The sequence below is a fragment of the Mustela erminea genome, chromosome 5 (genome assembly GCF_009829155.1).
Source record: "Mustela erminea isolate mMusErm1 chromosome 5, mMusErm1.Pri, whole genome shotgun sequence".
Lineage (NCBI taxonomy): Eukaryota > Metazoa > Chordata > Mammalia > Carnivora > Mustelidae > Mustela > Mustela erminea.
In genome coordinates this window covers 136,676,773-136,695,460 of record NC_045618.1, presented here as the reverse complement: position 1 = coordinate 136,695,460, position 18,688 = coordinate 136,676,773, and the positions used below count along the sequence as shown (strand labels likewise).

Here is an 18,688-nt window from a genome sequence, read left to right as displayed (position 1 = left end):
ATGATCTCAGGGGTCCTGGAATAGAGCTCTGTGTTAGGTTCCCCACTCAACAAGGAGTCTGCTTGTCCCTCTGCCCCTCCCCTGCTTGTATACATGCTCCCAAATAAATAAATAAAATCTTTTTTAAAAAAGAAAAATTTTAAAAACCCAGTGTTGGCAAGGATGTAGCAAAAACTAGCCATTTCATACAGTGCTGTTGGCGTTATAAATTCATATACACACTCTGAAAATCAGTTTGGTAATGTATCAATAGCCATAAAATTATTCATACCCTTTGACCCAGCCAACCCTATCTGTCATCTACCCTAAGAAAATTAAAAATACAGAAACAGCACTGTTCACAAAAATATTTATCAAGAGCAATTTATAATAATAAAGAATGGAAGCAAGCTAGAAATCTAAAGGTGGGGGGAAATAATCTAGATGAAAATTATGTTTCCATTAAAAACGGTAAACATGGAAACTGTATAATGACATGCAAAAGAGCTCATGGTATAATGTTATACCAAAAAGAATTACACTGTGATTACGGTTACATAAATAAGAAGTGTATTTGAATACAACCAGAAGAACATGTGCAAAACTGACCATGATGATAGCAGTATGGGTAAGGATTTTTTTTTTCGCTTTCTAAACTTTCCATAATGTTCCATGTGGCAAACATTTATTACATTTCTACACCTGACGCCACTGGAGTAAGAGACACAGAAAAGAGTCCCTACTCCTACAACTGACATTCTAATATTATTTCTTTAATTTTTATTTTTTTTAAGATTTTATTTATTTATTTGACAGACAGATCACAAGCAGGCAGAGCAACAGGCAGAGAGAGAGGGGGAAGCAGGCTCCCTGCTGAGCAGAGAGCCCATGGGGAACTGGATCCCAGGACCATGGGATCATGACCCGAGCCCAAGGCAGTGGCTTTAACCCAATGAGGAACCCAGGCGCCCCATTTCTTTAATTTTTAAAAATCTTGCCTCGATGAGTGTTATACAGAAAGAGAACGAGTCTGGAAATTATCATTTCCAAAGCTCCTTTTACTGTCACGTGACAGAACGGAAAGCCAGCAGCCTGCAGAACCAGACTGGGCACTCACGGCAGAGCCTGCTGGTTTACCCCAGTACCAAATTACCTCGAGTTCTCCCGCACTTCACTGTGCGCAGTCGGTGGGGGTTACCCCTCTTCCCACCCCTCGCTCTGATGGGTGCCTGCTCTTCATTTCCCCCGAGACCCTCAGCTCTGTGCTCCCACAGGACTTCCCACGGTGGTTGGCAACTGCGTGCTTCGGTTGTTATAGTCCCTCCAAGAGTAACCTGAAGGCGCAGACACCATCGTATTCTCACCTGTCTTTCAAGCGCCTAACACATGCCTGGTACAATCGATAAAATAAATACGGGATGAATTAATGAAAACATCGCACTGCTTGATGGCAGGTGAGAGGCTGGGCTGGGGGCTCCTGAAGTTGAATTAACTTTACACATCTCGGGGCGCGCAGAGTGGCTCAAAGCCAAGGTGGTGTTTGGGGCGGGCCCTGAAACCCGCTGCCAGTTACCTGATCACCGCCTCCACCGCGCAGACCAGCTCCTCGGCGCCGCATTCCCGAGTGTTGATGGGCGGAGGGGAGGTCTGATACAGGTGCGTCTCCGAGGCAGCCCCCACTTCATTGCTGTGATGATTCGAGTGGCATCTTTTGCAGTACCGAACAGGCCTGTTTCCGTGACGGCCACAGCACCCCGCTGAAAAGCAGGTGACCACCGCTCTTCTTACGTGAGAACTGCAGTTCTAGAGGCAAATAAATAAATAAATAAATCAGCCAACACTGATCAATGAGGTAAAGGTGGCAAATGGAAAGCTAAGAGGCCACCGGAAGTGGCTGCACATTTCTAAACTTTCTACAAGACAGGTTGTCTTTAACCAAGTTAGATCCCAGGCAGAGTTAAAAATAAAGGTAAGAATGGGCTCTACTAGCTGAGTGGCAGGAACATCCTAAATGTGAGTGGAACTGTGTTGGGAAGCCCTCTGTAAAGTTACCTCAGTCATGGGGTGGGGGTGGGGTTCTTTCTGGATTATTTCAAGTTAGTGTTTCAAGAGTTTTCAGCAGAAAGAGGGAGGAAAAGCCCCTGAAACTGTGACCCAGAGAGAGTGCATCATAGCACATCAGAACAGGAAATGAATAGTTTTAACCCCCAGATTAAACCTTCAACATTATTTTATCCACCCCTGGGAGAGCAGATTCCCACCACAGTTCCTCAGTCCTTGCTGTGTGACAGGTAGGGAGCCTGGGTTGCATGAGCTGATGGCCCCAAGCAGGCCACCCACTCCCACCAGCGCGCTTTCCCTCAAGACCTAAAGAATATGACAAACACCTCGACTGACACCACGGGAACATAGCAAAACACAGCAAGAACCATTCACAGAATCAGCAGCTGACATCAGCTACAGGCAAGGAATCCGCAAAGGAAAGGATGCCAGTGAGAAAAGTAGGGGTGCAGAGAGAATCCGGAGTTCAGAAGGGCTACTCAGAGCCGCCCTGACTAAAGGCAGAGCAGAGAGGCACCATCATGAAGCCATCTGAGGAGCTGTCAGGGAAAATTCCTGACCTCCACAGAAATGTGTGTCCTGAGCTTGTCAGGGATGCCACACCACATACTCAATGTCTTGTATCCCGAGAGCTTTTCAGTCTTTCAGTGGAGCTTATAAAGAGGTGAACAGCTCTACGAGATGTCACACCCTAGGCCATTATGAACACAGAGCTTGGTGAAGATTTGAGAGCCCCCCCTCCCATGACAGATCTTTTGAGGAGACAGAAGGAAGGAGGCACAAAACCTTCATCAACCACTGACAACCTACTGAACTGGCTATCGGAATGACCGTTTCAAAGGAAGGTTTCTTCCACTTTGATTTTAGCATGAGCCCCCCCTGGGTCGTAGTGCTGAGAAATTGCACCTTCTGAATAGGACACAGGCCAATGAATCATAAAAGCAAGTTTAAAATTTCTGTAATCTTTTTTTTCTTATTAATAAGACCTTTAAAAATAATTTGTTAAAGTACAGTATGTTTCTTCTGCAACTGAGGCCCCAGTCTTGTGAGCATCCAGGTCAGTCCGGACTTCACCATGTGGTGTATTTTCCCTGCTGTGTCCTTTCTTTCTTTTTCATACACTAACTTTTATTCTGGACGCACATGAAACTTTATTGGTTTGGGGCTTCTGCTCCCCACCAATCCAATACCACACCCAGCTGTGTGGTATATAGCATATGAGCATAATAGCATAGTATATAGCATACTATGAGCATACTAGCTGTGTGGTATACAGCAGAGTATATTCTTAGTGTTTAATTTCTTCCTCTAGGTTATACTTTGTCCTTATTCCTCTAGGATTCCCACTATTCTATAAACAATAGGATGAGGATATGGGTTTAGTGGGAAGTTATTCACTATAATAAAGTCCTGAAGTTTAAGGCCTGCAGTTCACTCTCATATTTTCTGGTTGCAAATTATTTACATTCTTCCCACATGCAAATTCTTGGCTGGAGGTTCAAGGTCTTGTCATCTAAATCAAGTCCAGCTGTGGATGAGGCTCTTTGGGTTGGCTTCCTTGGGTATGTGCCCATTTGCCTTGAATCTAAATGGGCTGCTTTAACCAATGAAGTATGGCAGAAGTGATGCCTGTATGACTTCTGAGGTCAGATTTCCAAAAGACATGCAGCTTTCACTGGCTATCTTGAAATGTTCTCTTCTCAGATGGTTCCTCACTGGGATACTCAGAACTCTACCATGGCCAAGCCATGTAGAGAGGCAATGTGTACCTAACTACGTCTCTTGTCAACAGTGCTGGCTAAGCGCAGCCTTCAAGTCATCCCATCCCAGAGCTCAGACACATGATCTGGAAGCTTCTAGATAATTCCAGCCCCCAATTATTCAAGTCTTCCCAGATGAGGCCTCAAACATCATCAACTAGAGACAGGCTATGGACTGTACCCTGTCCAAATCCCCGGCCAACAGAATCTATGAGCATCGTTAAATGGTGGTTGTTTAATACTGCCATCTTTTGGGTGATTTCTTACACAGTTATCTGGATATGTTGCATATATTAACATCTGGAACATCAAGCAAGAGTCGACTTGCTTTATCACCATGTGCCCTCAATTCTAAGTAATATCAGCAATAAAATACTTTACCCCAAAATAGCATTTGGTTGGTTCCAGTTCCAAACAATTGTTGTGGTTCCCACTAAGTTTTAGTAATGTATTTCCAAGCCACAGTCAGTCTTCAACCCATGTGGACTCCACTATATGCATTCCTTTCAAAAACCAACTAGAGATACTTCCCTTAGATTCAGATTCCGCTGAGCATGGTTTTCCCCTGGCACTCTGTTTCACTACTTTGAATTTTAAACATGAAAAAAACAAAAAACAAAAAACCTTCCAACCTGGCTCATAGAATGACAGAATTGAAATAAATCAAAGTCTGTCTCTTTACCTTTACAATCTTGCTGCTTATTTCAAACCCCCTGTGCAAATGCAGGACTATGTCCTTCAAAAGAGGTTAACACAAACTGTACCCAAAGCAAGCTCAAACAATTCTCAACCGTTTATGAATTTAATGAATGTTCTCCAAATATAAAATACAACATGTATTAAAAGATAATAAAAATGTGCTAATTTGAAGCTTATTACTAAAAATAATATTGCTGTAAAAAGGAGGGCAGTGTTAAGAAAAAAAAAAAAAGGATCCACTCTGGTGTCAAATATGTTAGGTATAACAGCAGACCTGCTCATTTGGAATATAAAACTGTTTCTCATTCTTGTCTCTCTGGCTTATAAAAAGATTCTCAAAGTAGGAAATAGCCTCAGGATAAAAATCAAATCAAAAGCAGCTGACTGGCTGCACGATCCTTTGTTAAAACTTCAGAAGGATATAAGGCGATGCCTAGTTGAGCCTTTCAGATAGAACAGGGCTTCTAATAATTTTAAGGGCAGACCAAAATGCCCAAAGTATAGAAAGGACTGTCCCCAAAAGAATTACAGATGTAGTTTGGGGGCACTGAACTCCAACAAGATGTACTGAAAACCCAGAGTTTTACAGTAAGTCTTCCTAGCAAAGGGTCACCAACTTAGACTAAAGGGGACAGACATCATTCAACATGAAAGGAAGTCTGTGGGATACATGCAGGAGACAAGCTAAGAGAGTCCCACACCTGTAACATGCACCATTCTTCTTGGAAAAAAAGATGTCTCAGAGAATAGAGCAAAAAATTCAGGAGAACAACAACGAGGAAACTACTCCCAGGAAGTAGAACCAGATCCTCGTCAAGGTACGTTCTCCAGCCTTGGAGAACCAATGGAAGAACCATTGACATATTCGTGGCTGGAAGGGCTATCCACCACAGATAGCGATGTGCTTCCCCTTCTTCCTCTGAACGGAGGCCCACAGCTGTTACCCTCTCCCTATCTCACCACGGTGTGTAGGGTGGGGGACGGCGGTTGTGGGGGGTGGATAACTTGCCTTTTTAGTTCATACGTCTCTGGAGCAAGAGAATTTTCACCCAAAGAGTTTCATCAGGGGCCAGACCATATGCAGATCACAAGATGATGGACTGAAGCCATAAATGGATTTAAGACTTTAGGAGGTCTGAGGTGGTGGAAGAATTTTACATGTGGAAGCAATGCAAGTAATTATGTCCAGAGGGTAGATTGTGGTACCATAAATATGACCACAGAATTCTCATCACTCCTTCTATAAAGGGGAGAAGTCTATTTTCCTCTCCTGGAATCTTGGCTGGCCTGGGGACTTTCTTTGGCCAGTGGAAGGCAGCAGAATTAATGCTATGTGACTCAGAAATTTGCCTCAAAAGGCCTTGCAATTCAGTAAATCTCATTCACTTCAAACACTCCTGCCTAGTGAACAAATCCAGCCTCGTTCCCTGGAGGATGAGACACATAATGGCAAGAGGGAGAGCCAGACACCCCTGTCATCCCAGCCATTCCAGCTGCCCCAGCTGTGGCCCCAGATATAGGAATGAAGTCATCGGGGACCAGCCAATCCCTAGACTTCCAAGCAGTTGACTGCAGGCTCACTGTGAGCCTAGGGGAGTTTATCAAAAGCACTGCCTAGCTGAGCACAGGCCAAATTGTCAATTCACAGAATTAGCAACAAATATCTGTTGTTACTAAGCCACAACATTTTAGGATTAGTATGTACAACAGCCCTGAAATAGCCCTCTAAAGTCCCCACTCATGACCAAGTCCTAAAATGTTTAAATGACTTGTATATAGTCTCATAGGTAGTTAGGGACAGAGCCGGCCAGAAACCAAGTGTTTCAACCAACTAATCCAAAGTCCTCTGTACGACACCACACTACCTTGCCTTATACGTTCAACTAGAAAAAGAAAGAGGATGGAAATGGCTTAGGAAAACTTTCATAAAAAGTGGTTAAAGAAAATTTGAAAGTGGAATCTTTAACTAGAGATACCATTCAGCTTGCATATAAATAAATATTTCCTATCTATTGTCAGTCTGGGTATGTTTGACACACAGGTGTCGGACTATCGGCACTCCACTTCAAAACAAGAAAGATTTTGAGCATACAAGATATATCCTTTACCAAAGTTATGTTGCATGTTCTACATGGTCATTCAGAGCTTTTTTGTGATTAGAGTTACACATATGCTTTTGTTTCAGATTACTCATCAAAAACACTGTGCAGAATATGGGTGAGCAAAAGCAGAAATGAAAACAGAAAGCATTCAGACATAGCAATCTTGCATGCTAAATCATTTCTTTTTCCCCTTCACGAATACAGTGACATGTACGTACTAGGAAACCAGGGGGCAGAAATGAGGCAGATGTCAATGAATGAATTTACATACACACAGCAAATCATGCCCCACCACATAGATGGTTTGCTCTTACCTTCTTCTGACATATAGCAGATATTTCAGCTGTAAGGGGAAGGTACACAACATATCAACAAAGAAAGACAGCCCATTTTAAGTAAGGGCAGCCACACAGGGGAGTAAAAACAAGCCTAGTGACACAACCTCTAGACTTGGCCCAAATAGCTTCTCTCCTGTCTTATTAATGGTCATCTACCCGTGTTTGATGAGGTCAGGAACACCTGTGTGCTCAAATACTTCACCTATTCTTACGAGTAGTTCAACCTCCTTGGACATGACTCAGAATTCAGATCATGTCAAAACCAAAGCAAAGTAACATTCATCTCATCTCGTTAGACAGAACAAAACTGAGAATTGCATGACTTCCTTTTTTTTAAGATTTTATTGGTTTTATTTATTTGCCAGAGAGAGGGAGAAGGAAAGCTGCAGGCGGAAGGAGAAGCAGGCTTCCCGCTGAGCAGGGAGCCTGATGAGGGACTCGATCCCAGCACCCTGGGATCATGACCTGAGCCGAAGGCAGATGCTTAACCAACTGAGCCTCCAAGGCACCCCTTGGCATGGCTTCTTCAGGATCACAAAGGCTATCAATGATAAAGGGAGATTTCGAGACAACGCCTCTGGATTCCCTGTTTATTGCCCTTCCGTTATACCATGACACTGACTGGATGTGATATATTTAGAGCTTCACCATGGAGATGATTTGCTATTTCAAAACTGTAGAAAGAACTTACTAACTTGGATTACTCAGACTTGAACTATTGATTTATATCAGTCCTTAACTAGTGTAAAACCAGCTACATGTCATTTCAGAGCAAGCAATTTTCAAACCCAACTTGCCAGTTGGAGTTAGGCTGTCAAACCACGGTCTACTCCGGGACTGACCTTAACAAATAGATACAAACTCTTTGTAGTGTAGCGGGTATACCAAGTATTTCCATGAAAATTAATGCTTGAGAATACTTGAAAATAATTTTTCCAAATATATGTTAACATTCCCCTGAAATAGTAAGTGTTCAAAAAATGAACTAACGCATTACTTATAGTATAGTCTGTGTTACAATTTATTAAAAAGATCAAAGGTAAATGTCCCCCAAACTGTCTGGAAATTATGAATCGGTGGGTGACAAATCATAGAAACTTACAACTCAGTTTTTAAAATTGGTTTTGTATAATTAATGTTCATTTAATAGTTTGATATCTTTGAGTTTATCTTAACCCGAGATCAGTGTCACATCTCTAGGTAAATAATTTTAAGTTATTATAATTTTGCTTCCAGAGATGAATATCATCTGGAAAAGGTGACCAGAATTCACCAACATTTCTGATATTTAAAAATGTAGTTTAGAACCTGACTATGGGCTTCACCTCAGAACACTGTAAGTTCATTAACAGGGTAGTCTAATTTAAAGGGGAAAAATTTACCTTTACCCATAAAAGCCCAGATCTTTTTACAGATATTCTTATGAAATTTTTCAGAATGTGTCTTTGAAGGATCTAGAGGTGACATTACTGATTCATTTTATAGATGTAAAGCACTAAGGTAATTCATTTCTTAAGGGTGACATGACCTAATATTAAAAGTTAGACCATAGGGGGCACCTGGGTAGCTCAGCTGGTTAAGCATCTGCCTTCAGCTTAGATCATGATCTCAGGGTCCTGGGATCCAGCCCCGCATCAGGCTCCCTGCTCTGTGGGGAGTCTGTTTCTCCTTCTCCCTCTGCCCCTCTTCCCTGCTCATGTGCTCTCTCTCTCTCTCTCAAATAAATAAATAAATGAAATCTTTTTTTAAAAAATGAGGACTACAAAGAAATAGTGTAATTATCATTAAGAAAATCACTTTAACTTGTTTTTAAATGTTCACAGAATTTAGTTAACATAAGATTTTTACATTATTTTTAAATATGGCGTTTCATAGAAAATCTTTTATTATCTACCTCTGAAGTCCTCCTGTGTGCCTGATGTGTGCTCAGTATGTCCCCAGCTTCTCTCACCTTCCGTCTTTCCTCTGTTGTCATTAATACTTCCCCTGGTCACTTCAGCCCCCAATTAAGCAGCTGGAATACCTGCTTCCAGATGTGTAAAGGAATGCTCTGTCTGGGACCTGCCGACTTATCAGACATAGCCTTCAGAACTTCAACAAACTATGAGCACTACCCCATCCCATCTTTCATTGAGGTGAGTCACATATACTTTATCCCCACTTTACTGGGGAGATGGAGTCTCTGAACAATTCAATGATTTTCCCTAAAAACGGAGAACTATTAATAGTGGTAGGAGAAAGACTTATTCAGTGTTCTTCCCACTTATGTTCCCTATTCTCTTTCTGACCTGGCACAGCAAACACCATTGGCAATGCCTGTTATATACACAGAAATTCTCCCAAGACATAGTTCAGCAAGGCTTCTGTCATAAGGAATCCTCTTAATTTTGGTTGAGATGATACCTCTTCTTTCCAAATGTGTGGGTATAAGCAAGACACGGATACAATGCTTCGCTGCAATGACTATTCATAGAATATAATACCTTGGTTACTGTCTTTATAAAATAATACAGTACAAAAGGAGAGAAACCAACCATGCCATTAGTCATGATTACTTATTATTCATCCTTTCTGAAGTAAACCATACCTTGTGGCAGAAGAACATCAATCAACCATTCACTGTGGTCCCTATAAAGAAAAACAAAATTCATTTTTGAGCTGCTTTGCAATGTTACCCTTCCATGTGAACATTTATAAGCTGTACACTATTGCTAGAAGGTTTTCAATAGAAAGGAAATGTAATTAAGAGCACTATCATAATAAACTTTTTGAATGTCTAATGCATTTTAGCTAAATTATAAATTATAGGCATTTCATCATATTCAGTTATCTTTAAATGATACTTTCCAGATGCTAATTAAGCGAACCAAAGTACAGCACGATTTGTACAATGCTCAGTGTGGTTCTGTGAAACTAACAAGCAGAGAGAATCCGTTTGAATTACACCTCATATTTGAAAGCCATGGTCTTCTTTTATTTTTCTCTGTGGCCTTTTTTAACAGGGTCGCTTGAAATTTGGAGCTGTTTTATTCCATGGAATTGCTTTTTCTTATCCCATGGAGAGAAATATTGCAACTTTTCAAAGCTGAAATCTCTCTAATTAAAGTTTGCTATTTGTCAGATATCTGACAAAGCAACCTTTCAAAAACAAAAAGGCTAGTGGGAAATGCAAGTGATGTGACCAATTTAAGTACAACTGATTGCTCTTATCTTCTTTTGTTGCCCTATTTCCTTTTCTTGTAGGACCCATATACCTACCCTGCAATTCTCTGGCTGCATTCTTCACAGAGATACAATGGAGGTGGTTTATCCCCCAGAGCTACAGACAGGGAAGGGTCTATACACATCTGAAACACATGAAAAAGCAGAATGAACTCTTATCCTGTTTATCACATCCCTCATATCATGAGCACAAAGGTTTTGATTTGTGACAGATTTTCAAAAGCAAAGTGGAATAAATATTTTTAGTAAAACCCACTTAACCTATAGCACAGCTGCTTTTCCTGCCCTGGCTGATGAGTCCACACTGGACATTTAAATGTGCCTACTCTGGTTTTTCATTTCTCCTGTTATCTGCAATTGAGTAACAGATAGTATCAACAAATCTACCCTCATTCCACAAAGAGAAAAAATCCTGTTCAATCGTGGCTCGAATTGCCCCTATATACCTCGTACATTCATTCCTGCTTGAAAGTGGTAGTAAACACAGCAATTTCTCTTTACGAAGAGCAAAATATCTTAAAATTTTAAAAATCATAACTGTAACCAAAATTCTGGCAGTAGAAAATTTTGCTTCTTAAAAAAAAAAAAACCTCAATTCAAAAAATGTCATGTGAAATCTAACACTGAGGAACTCACTTTTCTTATTGTGGAATCTAAATTCTAAATCAATCATCCAATGTCACATTTTCAGGTATTTTTTCCTTCCATACATGACCTGTGGTTCATTTAACACTGTGTGCCCTGTTCACTTCTGAATTATTTATGGCTGAGTTTTCATGAGCTGAAGCCCAGAGATGAAAAGTGTTCACTTTGCTGTTGGTCATTGGGATATTTCAAATATCTGGATGTTTAAAATCAAGGAAACATGACTAGCTGAATCTTGTATGTTGCATCAGGTTAAATTTCTATACATTACCAAAGTCATTCTGTTTTCTGTTCCTGTCCAGCAAGAAATAATCAATCCACTGTATAGCTGATTGTGCACTTAATATGCTTAGGACACAGATTTTGCTGGAACTCCACCCTTCCTTTTCTTTAGTTGTTTTTACTGATTAGGGAGGAAAAACAAACCAACTTACAACTCAACCAGCCTATCATTTAAAGTTAAAACCCTGAAAAGTCTCACGTGTCATCCTTCCACAGAGCCCTGTGGATCTTTTCTAGATCATTCCAATTTTAGTATATGTGCTGCTGAAGTGAGCACAATACTGAAGAGTTTCAACGATGGGGGAAACAAGAGCGGGAATTCCTAAATTTCAATCGCTATACCAACAAAACCTGTAAACTATATACTCCCCCATGCTAAAGGCCTAGTATGAAAATTTTCCTTAGATAAATTTCATGCTTCCTTTGATGTGATGAACAACTACTTTTTGGTGTGTTAAATGAGGGACTAGCAAACTTTCTGTAAATGACCAGAGAGTCAATAGTTCAGGCTTTGTGGACATACACTCTCTGACACAACTACTCAACTCTGCTCTTGTAGCATGAAAGCAGACATAGATACAGAAGCAAATGAGCACAGCTGTATTCCAATAAAACTTTACTGACAAAACAGTCAGCAGACCAGATTTGGCTGGGGGCCATAGTTAGCTGACTCCTGTGTTAGAGAATTATCTGGGCTCTAATGTATTTCATAAATTGATCTGCAAACAGAACCAAGTAAAACCAAAAGCAGAGTGTTACATAATGAACTCTAAGTTCCAGCATCTTTTCATTTTGAATTCTGTTGCAGCTCTTGGCTCTTGCCTTAAAAAGTACATTTTTGTAATGTATTGCAACAAAAATAGATAATACTTTTCTATTTGGCAAATCATCACTGCCTAGTGGTAAAGTTCATAAATATGGAGATGGTAGACTTTTTATGAGGATAAATCCACTTTCCCTGAATTTTTCCCAAGTGCCCGATGTTGACCTGTTCTTCCATTAGTTACTTCACTTTCATTTCTAATGAGTTATTGATACTCCTGTCAGATAAAGATATTTTTTCATTCGACTCAAAGGGATAAACTCCTACGAGGTTGGAGCTATAATCATTACAGATTAGCTAGGTGACCTTGAACATGGTAAATGAATTAGGTCACATGACCCATCACATTTGTGGACAGTAGGGTCAATTCCATTTACTCTAAACATGTCAGTTTACATCTATATTAATATGTTCATAGCTGACTGCTACATTAAAAAATAGTTATTTTCCATTTATAAACACAATTATGCCCAATGTAGAGGCTTAAGAAAATGGAGAAAAGAAGAAAATTTAAATAACTCATTAACCCGCCATCTCAATGCAACCAGTAATAACATTCTGATGAGCAGGAATATGAGTATAAATATAATATATGTGATTTTAAATTAAATTGGCATCATACTATAAAGGATGATTTCCTTTTCATTGAACATTATTCTGTAAGTATCTGGATGTTGGGTACCCTTGGCCTGTATGTCACATGGTCATACCCACCTGGGTTTGGGGAACGCTCGTATTGCAATGAAAAAACAATACTGAGCCAGATCTGTTGTCCTGCAAAAACAGCCCCAGCACAGGAAGCACTAACAAGAATGTTACCTTTACAGGGAAGCAGAGTCAAAATACAAAAGAAAACTCTTTAGGAATGCTGGAGTTCAGAAAATAAAATTTGGAGGGGGTGCTGATAAAAATATTTAAGAACTAGATAGAGGTGGTGGTGGCACAGCATTATGAATGTGCTAAATGTCATTGAATCGTTCACTTTAAAAAGGTTAAATTGATGTGAATTTCACCTCACCTAAAAATGGAAGAGAAAGTAGGATGGTTTGGCATGTCCTGCAGGACTGGCTACAAGGAATAGCCAGTAAGCAAAGCAAAGGCCAGCCAGAGGGGTGGACTAAGCTGTTTGCCGAGAAGAATGGGAGAAAATCTAATTTGTGATGTCTTTGGGGAGTGGGAAACCAAAAATCATTAGTAATTATGAAGTTAAAGGACTCCTGAGAATGTAGTCTGACATAAGATCAGAGAAAAAAATAAGTGGAAAGACCAGACAAGCACCTCCTTTCTGTTGGTGTCTGAGTGAACCAAAAGAGGGCATTGTAACATAAGCCGGAAGAGGAAAGGACAGGTGAAGAAACTAAAGTAAGAGAGCTGCATGATTCTCACCACTGGAAGAATTAAGCTAAAACCCAGGGATAACATATGAGTGCAACACGTGTTTGTCTCAGAATGTCCTTGCACAGAAGAAAAGTACCTGGGAGTCCCAAACGTCTGTGGAAGTTCAGAGGAGGTGTGCTCACAGCAGAACGGGAGAGACTGAGCCTCCACTGCTGGATTTCCCTCGTCTGCTCTTTCTCAACATAAGTTCATTCAACTTGACTTTATCAAAAGCAGAGATGAAACATAATAATACAAGAAGGTCCTCTGCTAGTAAAATACGTCTGGATGACTATGTTATTATTGGCACTCCTCTGACTTTTCTGATATATGAAACACATTTTGGTCCATTTGTACTTCTTTTTGGTTCCATTTATATTTATATTTCTTATATCTCATGTTACCTCTTCCACTCTGTTTCTATAAAATGATACTATCATGTTTCTATTATTTGGTAATCTTTACAATCTTCCTGTTTATAGAAGAAGGGAGGCAAACTCTCAGGACACTAGGTTCTAATAGGTATCTGTGAACTCTAACGACTTGATGTTACTCCTACTGTTCTTATTATAAAAAAATAATCCTTGCAAATCCAGACACAGGTCTCTCCAGCCAAGTACTGAAACCAACATATATACCATAAGTAATTTTGTTAAAAGGTATGATTGTTTTTCTTAACATTCGACTTCAAAGATTCAGGGTTATAACAAGACAGGGAAATTTGTGGTAGTAGAACAAGAATAAGGTTTAGAGTCAAGGTACCTGGTTCTGGCTTAGGAAAGAGTCTTGCCTCTCTAAATTCCCATTCCCTTGGGACACCTGGGTGGCTCAGTGAGTTAAAGCCTCTGCCTTTGGCTCAGGTCATGATCCCAGGGTCCTGAGATCGAGCCCCGCATCAGGCTCTCTGCCTGCCTCTCTGCCTACTTGTGATCTCTGTCTGCCAAATAAATAAAAATTAAAAAACTAAAAAATAAAAATTAAAAAATTAAAAATTAAAAAAAACCCTGTTCCCTTACCTCTAACATACTTTTTCCATGTGTTTGCTCCCCAACTACCCCTAAGTCATATCTATGATCTGAGCCAAAATTTAACAATTTTATTCATTTTAGTCATATGACTCTTGAATTTGCAGTTATATACCAAGCTCTCATAATCTGAAATGAGTGAAACAGGGGCAAAGTATATTTCCTTGAGTTTATTAAAAAAGAGAGACGCCAAGTAGGACTATGTAAGAGTTCCACCAGGATTATTCTAATAATTACTCATTGCTACACACCACTTGACCAAGAACTCATAGCCAAACCCTTCAGTCACCACTATTCATTGCTCTGTCTTCAACCAATCCACCAAAGCATGGTCAGATTGAACACAGAAGTGCTTGAGTTTATCACAGAGTGCAGGCCTCTCTGCTTTATGGAGAAGGATGCAGTCTACTCCATTTCATTCAGCTCCTGATGATCTGACCACTGACAATACAATATGGCACCATATTTATCTAATAAAACAGTACCTTCACAGCTGGCTTGTTAATTGCGTTGTGGCATTCAATGTGCTGGCAGTGGATGGGATTCCAAGCTGTAAAGCAAAGCATAGCTGATGAACACTCCTCATTGAAGTTATTAGAGCCCTAGTAAAAGCATAGCAGATATTACACTAGGTTTCTTCTTCCTAAGCAGAACCATTGCCTGAAGGCTTCCTAAGATAATCATTTTAAATCTAAGGCAAATTTAAAAATTGAACAAAGATATCATAACTCCATTTATTTTTCCATAGAAGAGACAAGCTAGTATAAGGTATAAGGTAGTATAACAGTGCCATTATATTACTTCCCAATGATATGCTACTATCAGTAAGTTCTCCAAGGTTTACACATATCTATGGTTTCACTTCATTCTTCCAGCAGCCCTGTGGAATAGGTATAGCAGATTATAAATCTCATTTCCTATATTAGTAAGTAGAAGTTACAAAGCTTAAGTAGCCCACTGGGGTCACAGAGTTAATAAATGACAACTTGAGACTAAACCTCTATCTCTTGGTTTTTAACACTGATCTTTCTATTGTAGTACATATTAAGCTGAGCATCCTAGATTTCTGGCACCAGGAAGTATTTCAAACTCATAATAACTGAAATGAATGGTAAGGCAACCTCCACTATCCCATGTTCCACCTCATTCTCACCAAATGTAGAGAATGAAAAATGAATTTCTTGCCCAAATGAAATCTCTCTCTCTCTTTCATATCACAGACTGTGACCCACAGACTAACCTCTGCTAATTTGCTAATACCCACTCCTTAACACAATATCACACAGAATGAAGATAAGACCAAGTGATCTGGGATAGATCAGAATGAAAGTCACAACAAGTAATTATCTTCCTCTAGATTATTTGGTAGTTCAAAGCACTTAGCTAACAATACTCCATCATTTAAAAATGCAATAAACGGGTGCCTGGGTGCCTCAGTCAATTAAGTGGCTGCCTTCGGCTCAGGTCATGATCCCAGGGTCCTGGGATGAAGCCCCACATTGGGCTCCCTGCTCAATAGTGAGCCTGCTTCTCCTTCTCCCTCTGTCAGTCACTCTGCCTACTTGTGCTCTCTATCTCTCTGTCAAATAAATAAATAAATCTTTTGAAAAAAATAAATTTAAAAATGCAATAAAATTACATGTTTGAAAGTAGGATATTTTTCTAAATTGTCAAATTCTAATCTTATAGGAGTATGATTGGCTTAATATACTAGAATTGGCAGATGAGAGGATATTTTTACTTAGTTATATGTCCAATTATAATTCAAAACTATATATTATTATTCCAGACCATACAAAGTTTTCTGTCCAGGGGTGTTCCAACTTCAAATCTTCTAGCCTATGGTTAGACAAGATATGTGTCTGATTTGAAATTTAGGAAAAAAAGGTCAACAGAGCCATTGACTTGAAAAAATACACAATGGGTCAATTTATTTAAAATAAGACAAGAAATACAGAACAAAAACCACTACTCTAAAAAGCACAGTATCATATTGATTATAATTTTAGGGAGAACAAAAGAATAAATAAATCAGGAAAGAATGGATAAATGAAGAAATAATCTGAATACAAACATTCTGTAACTATAAAATGTTTCCTACATGTGGAAAAGTCAAGATGAATATAGATAGCAGCAACAAGTTTTCTTCTGTAATTAGAGAAACCTTGCAAAAAAGACTGCTTTTAACCAGTATATGAGTTGCAAATATATAGGACATGTGTCTCTTCCTCCAATCCCAAACTCATGACAGATGTCACTAATCCGTAAGAGCATCCCTTCCTGCTGAGTCCAGAAGTGGCCTTAAAATCCTTCTCAACACAGAGGTCCACAGAGTTACCACTAGTAAAACAGAGTTGACACACAAGATAAAATCTGCTAGCCATTACTGAATCCTTATATTATAAGAATATTTGCAGATCACTTTATAAATATTAAGAAGCCTTGGGGCACCTGGGTGGCTCAGTGGATTAAAGCCTCTGCTTTCAGCTCAGGTCATGATCCCAGGGTCCTGGGTTCGAGCCCCGCATCGAGCCTGCTTCTCCTTCTCTTTCTCTGCCTGCCTCTCTGCCTACTTGTGGTCTCTGTCAAATAAATAAATAAAATCTTTTTAAAAAAAATAAAGCTAGAAAAAAATATTAAGAAGCCTTGACACTTACAGATAGAAGTAATAGTCAAGATAGGTAACAACTGCTATGGCAAAGGTACAAGGAAATAAGAATGTATAACAGCCACAGCACTTGATCAGGGCTCTAAAGACTCCTGCCTTGCCAGAAATTAATGCTTTACAAGTAGATGGTGGGGATATCCGGGAGGTCCTACTCCTCTAATATTTTATTTCATTTTTACAGAGTGTCACTGAGTTAAGAATAGATTGTAGGCTACCTCATTTGGTTTACCAAAGTCACACTAAGCTTTAAACTTACCAGAATAGGGATTATTAGTTTTTCTTGGGCATCAAAAATCACTTGTCAAGATTTCAAATATATGATGCCTGAAACTAATGTTAAATCTGCTGAATCAAGATCCTTAAAGGTAGAGGACAGGCATTTTTTTAATTGGTAAAACCACTACAATTGATTCTGATACAGGATCAATCTACATATCCTACTGTATGATAAATTCAGTCATGATAGATCTCCCTTCCTTTGAAAATAAAAATAAAAAATATATAATCTAAAAACATGGCAGATAAGAAATCTGCTTCTAACTACAACAGAGTAACTGGTATTAGTCTGGCCCTCCCATCATAAACAATTATAAAATGGCAAAAATATATACAAAACAACTGTTTTCAGAAATTGGACAATAAGTAGTGCAGAACAAAGATCCCTGAGGGAAGAGAAACAATAAAGTCAGTCCTACAATCACCCCAGTTTTCTTCCTAGAAGCAATTTCTGAACCTTGGGTATGGAAGGAGAAAGATAAGCACAGTTGGGTGGTTTCATTGATTTGAGGGGACAAAACCTGGAATATAAAGAAGCAAGGTGACTTATATTTGTTACATAGTACAGCAAAGAAGAGGGAGTTACGCTAAGAAAGAGCTCCAGAAATCTGAATAAGAGTCTTTTTAGGTCTTCAGCTTTATAATAAGCAGAACTTGTGTAAGACTACTTAGAGGACAACTATGCAGAATCTGTAAGCAGAATAATTCCTACATTTCATCTGAGAGATATTCAAGTTCCAGCCAACCAGAGTGAAGGGAACTGAGTGAAAATCTGGAACATTCAATAGAGACTCTAGGAGGTTATACCTTAGCAGTATGGTTAAACTAACATTAGGGAAAAAGTTATTCCAGTCTCCCCCTAACAAAGCATAAGGACAAGCCCTAAAAAGGTCAAGTTGATCCACCAGTAACTTGAGAGCCAAAGCAAACCTCAAAACACTATAATGGAAGAAAACAAAATCCAGATACTAAATAACATAATACTCATAAAGTCCAACATCCAGTAAAAATTATTCAATATTTGAAAAAGAAAGAAACTGTCACATAATCGGGGGGGGGGGAAACTGATCAATAGAAATTAACCCAGAAATTATAGAAGATGAGGTGAGCAAACAAGAACTTAAAAACAGCTATTATAAACACAGTCAAAGGAAAATATGAACACAATGAGAATAGAGATGAAAAATACATAAAAGAACCAAATGGATTTTCTAAAATTAAAAATGTAATATAGAACATGGAAAATCCACTGAATGGGCTTAATGGTAGATTAGACAATGCACAGGGAAAGATCAGTGAATTAGAAGACATAGCAGCAGAAACTACTGAAACTGAAGAACTGGAAGAAAAATAAACAGAGCTTCAGTGAGCTTTGGGAAAATATTAGGCAGTATAAAGCACATCTGGCTAAAAGTCCAAAGGAGTAAAAGG

The 18,688-nt window shown here is 39.3% G+C and overlaps 1 protein-coding gene and 1 pseudogene across 4 annotated transcripts in view; both read right to left on the bottom strand.

The window, feature by feature from the left end:
* The window catches only part of UNC79 (unc-79 homolog, NALCN channel complex subunit), a 237,283-nt gene that overhangs the window by 132,718 nt on the left and 85,877 nt on the right, over positions 1–18,688 (bottom strand). For all 4 annotated transcript variants that reach the window (XM_032345110.1, XM_032345113.1, XM_032345112.1 and 1 more), the window contains 5 exons: positions 14,799–14,863; positions 10,198–10,286; positions 9,527–9,567; positions 6,916–6,944; positions 1,553–1,782 (listed from right to left, as the gene is read on the bottom strand). In XM_032345110.1, the coding sequence (XP_032201001.1) occupies positions 1,553–1,782; positions 6,916–6,944; positions 9,527–9,567; positions 10,198–10,286; positions 14,799–14,863 (454 nt within the window). The remainder of the gene's footprint in view (positions 1–1,552; positions 1,783–6,915; positions 6,945–9,526; positions 9,568–10,197; positions 10,287–14,798; positions 14,864–18,688) is intronic.
* Positions 11,268–11,365, bottom strand: LOC116592185 (annotated as a pseudogene).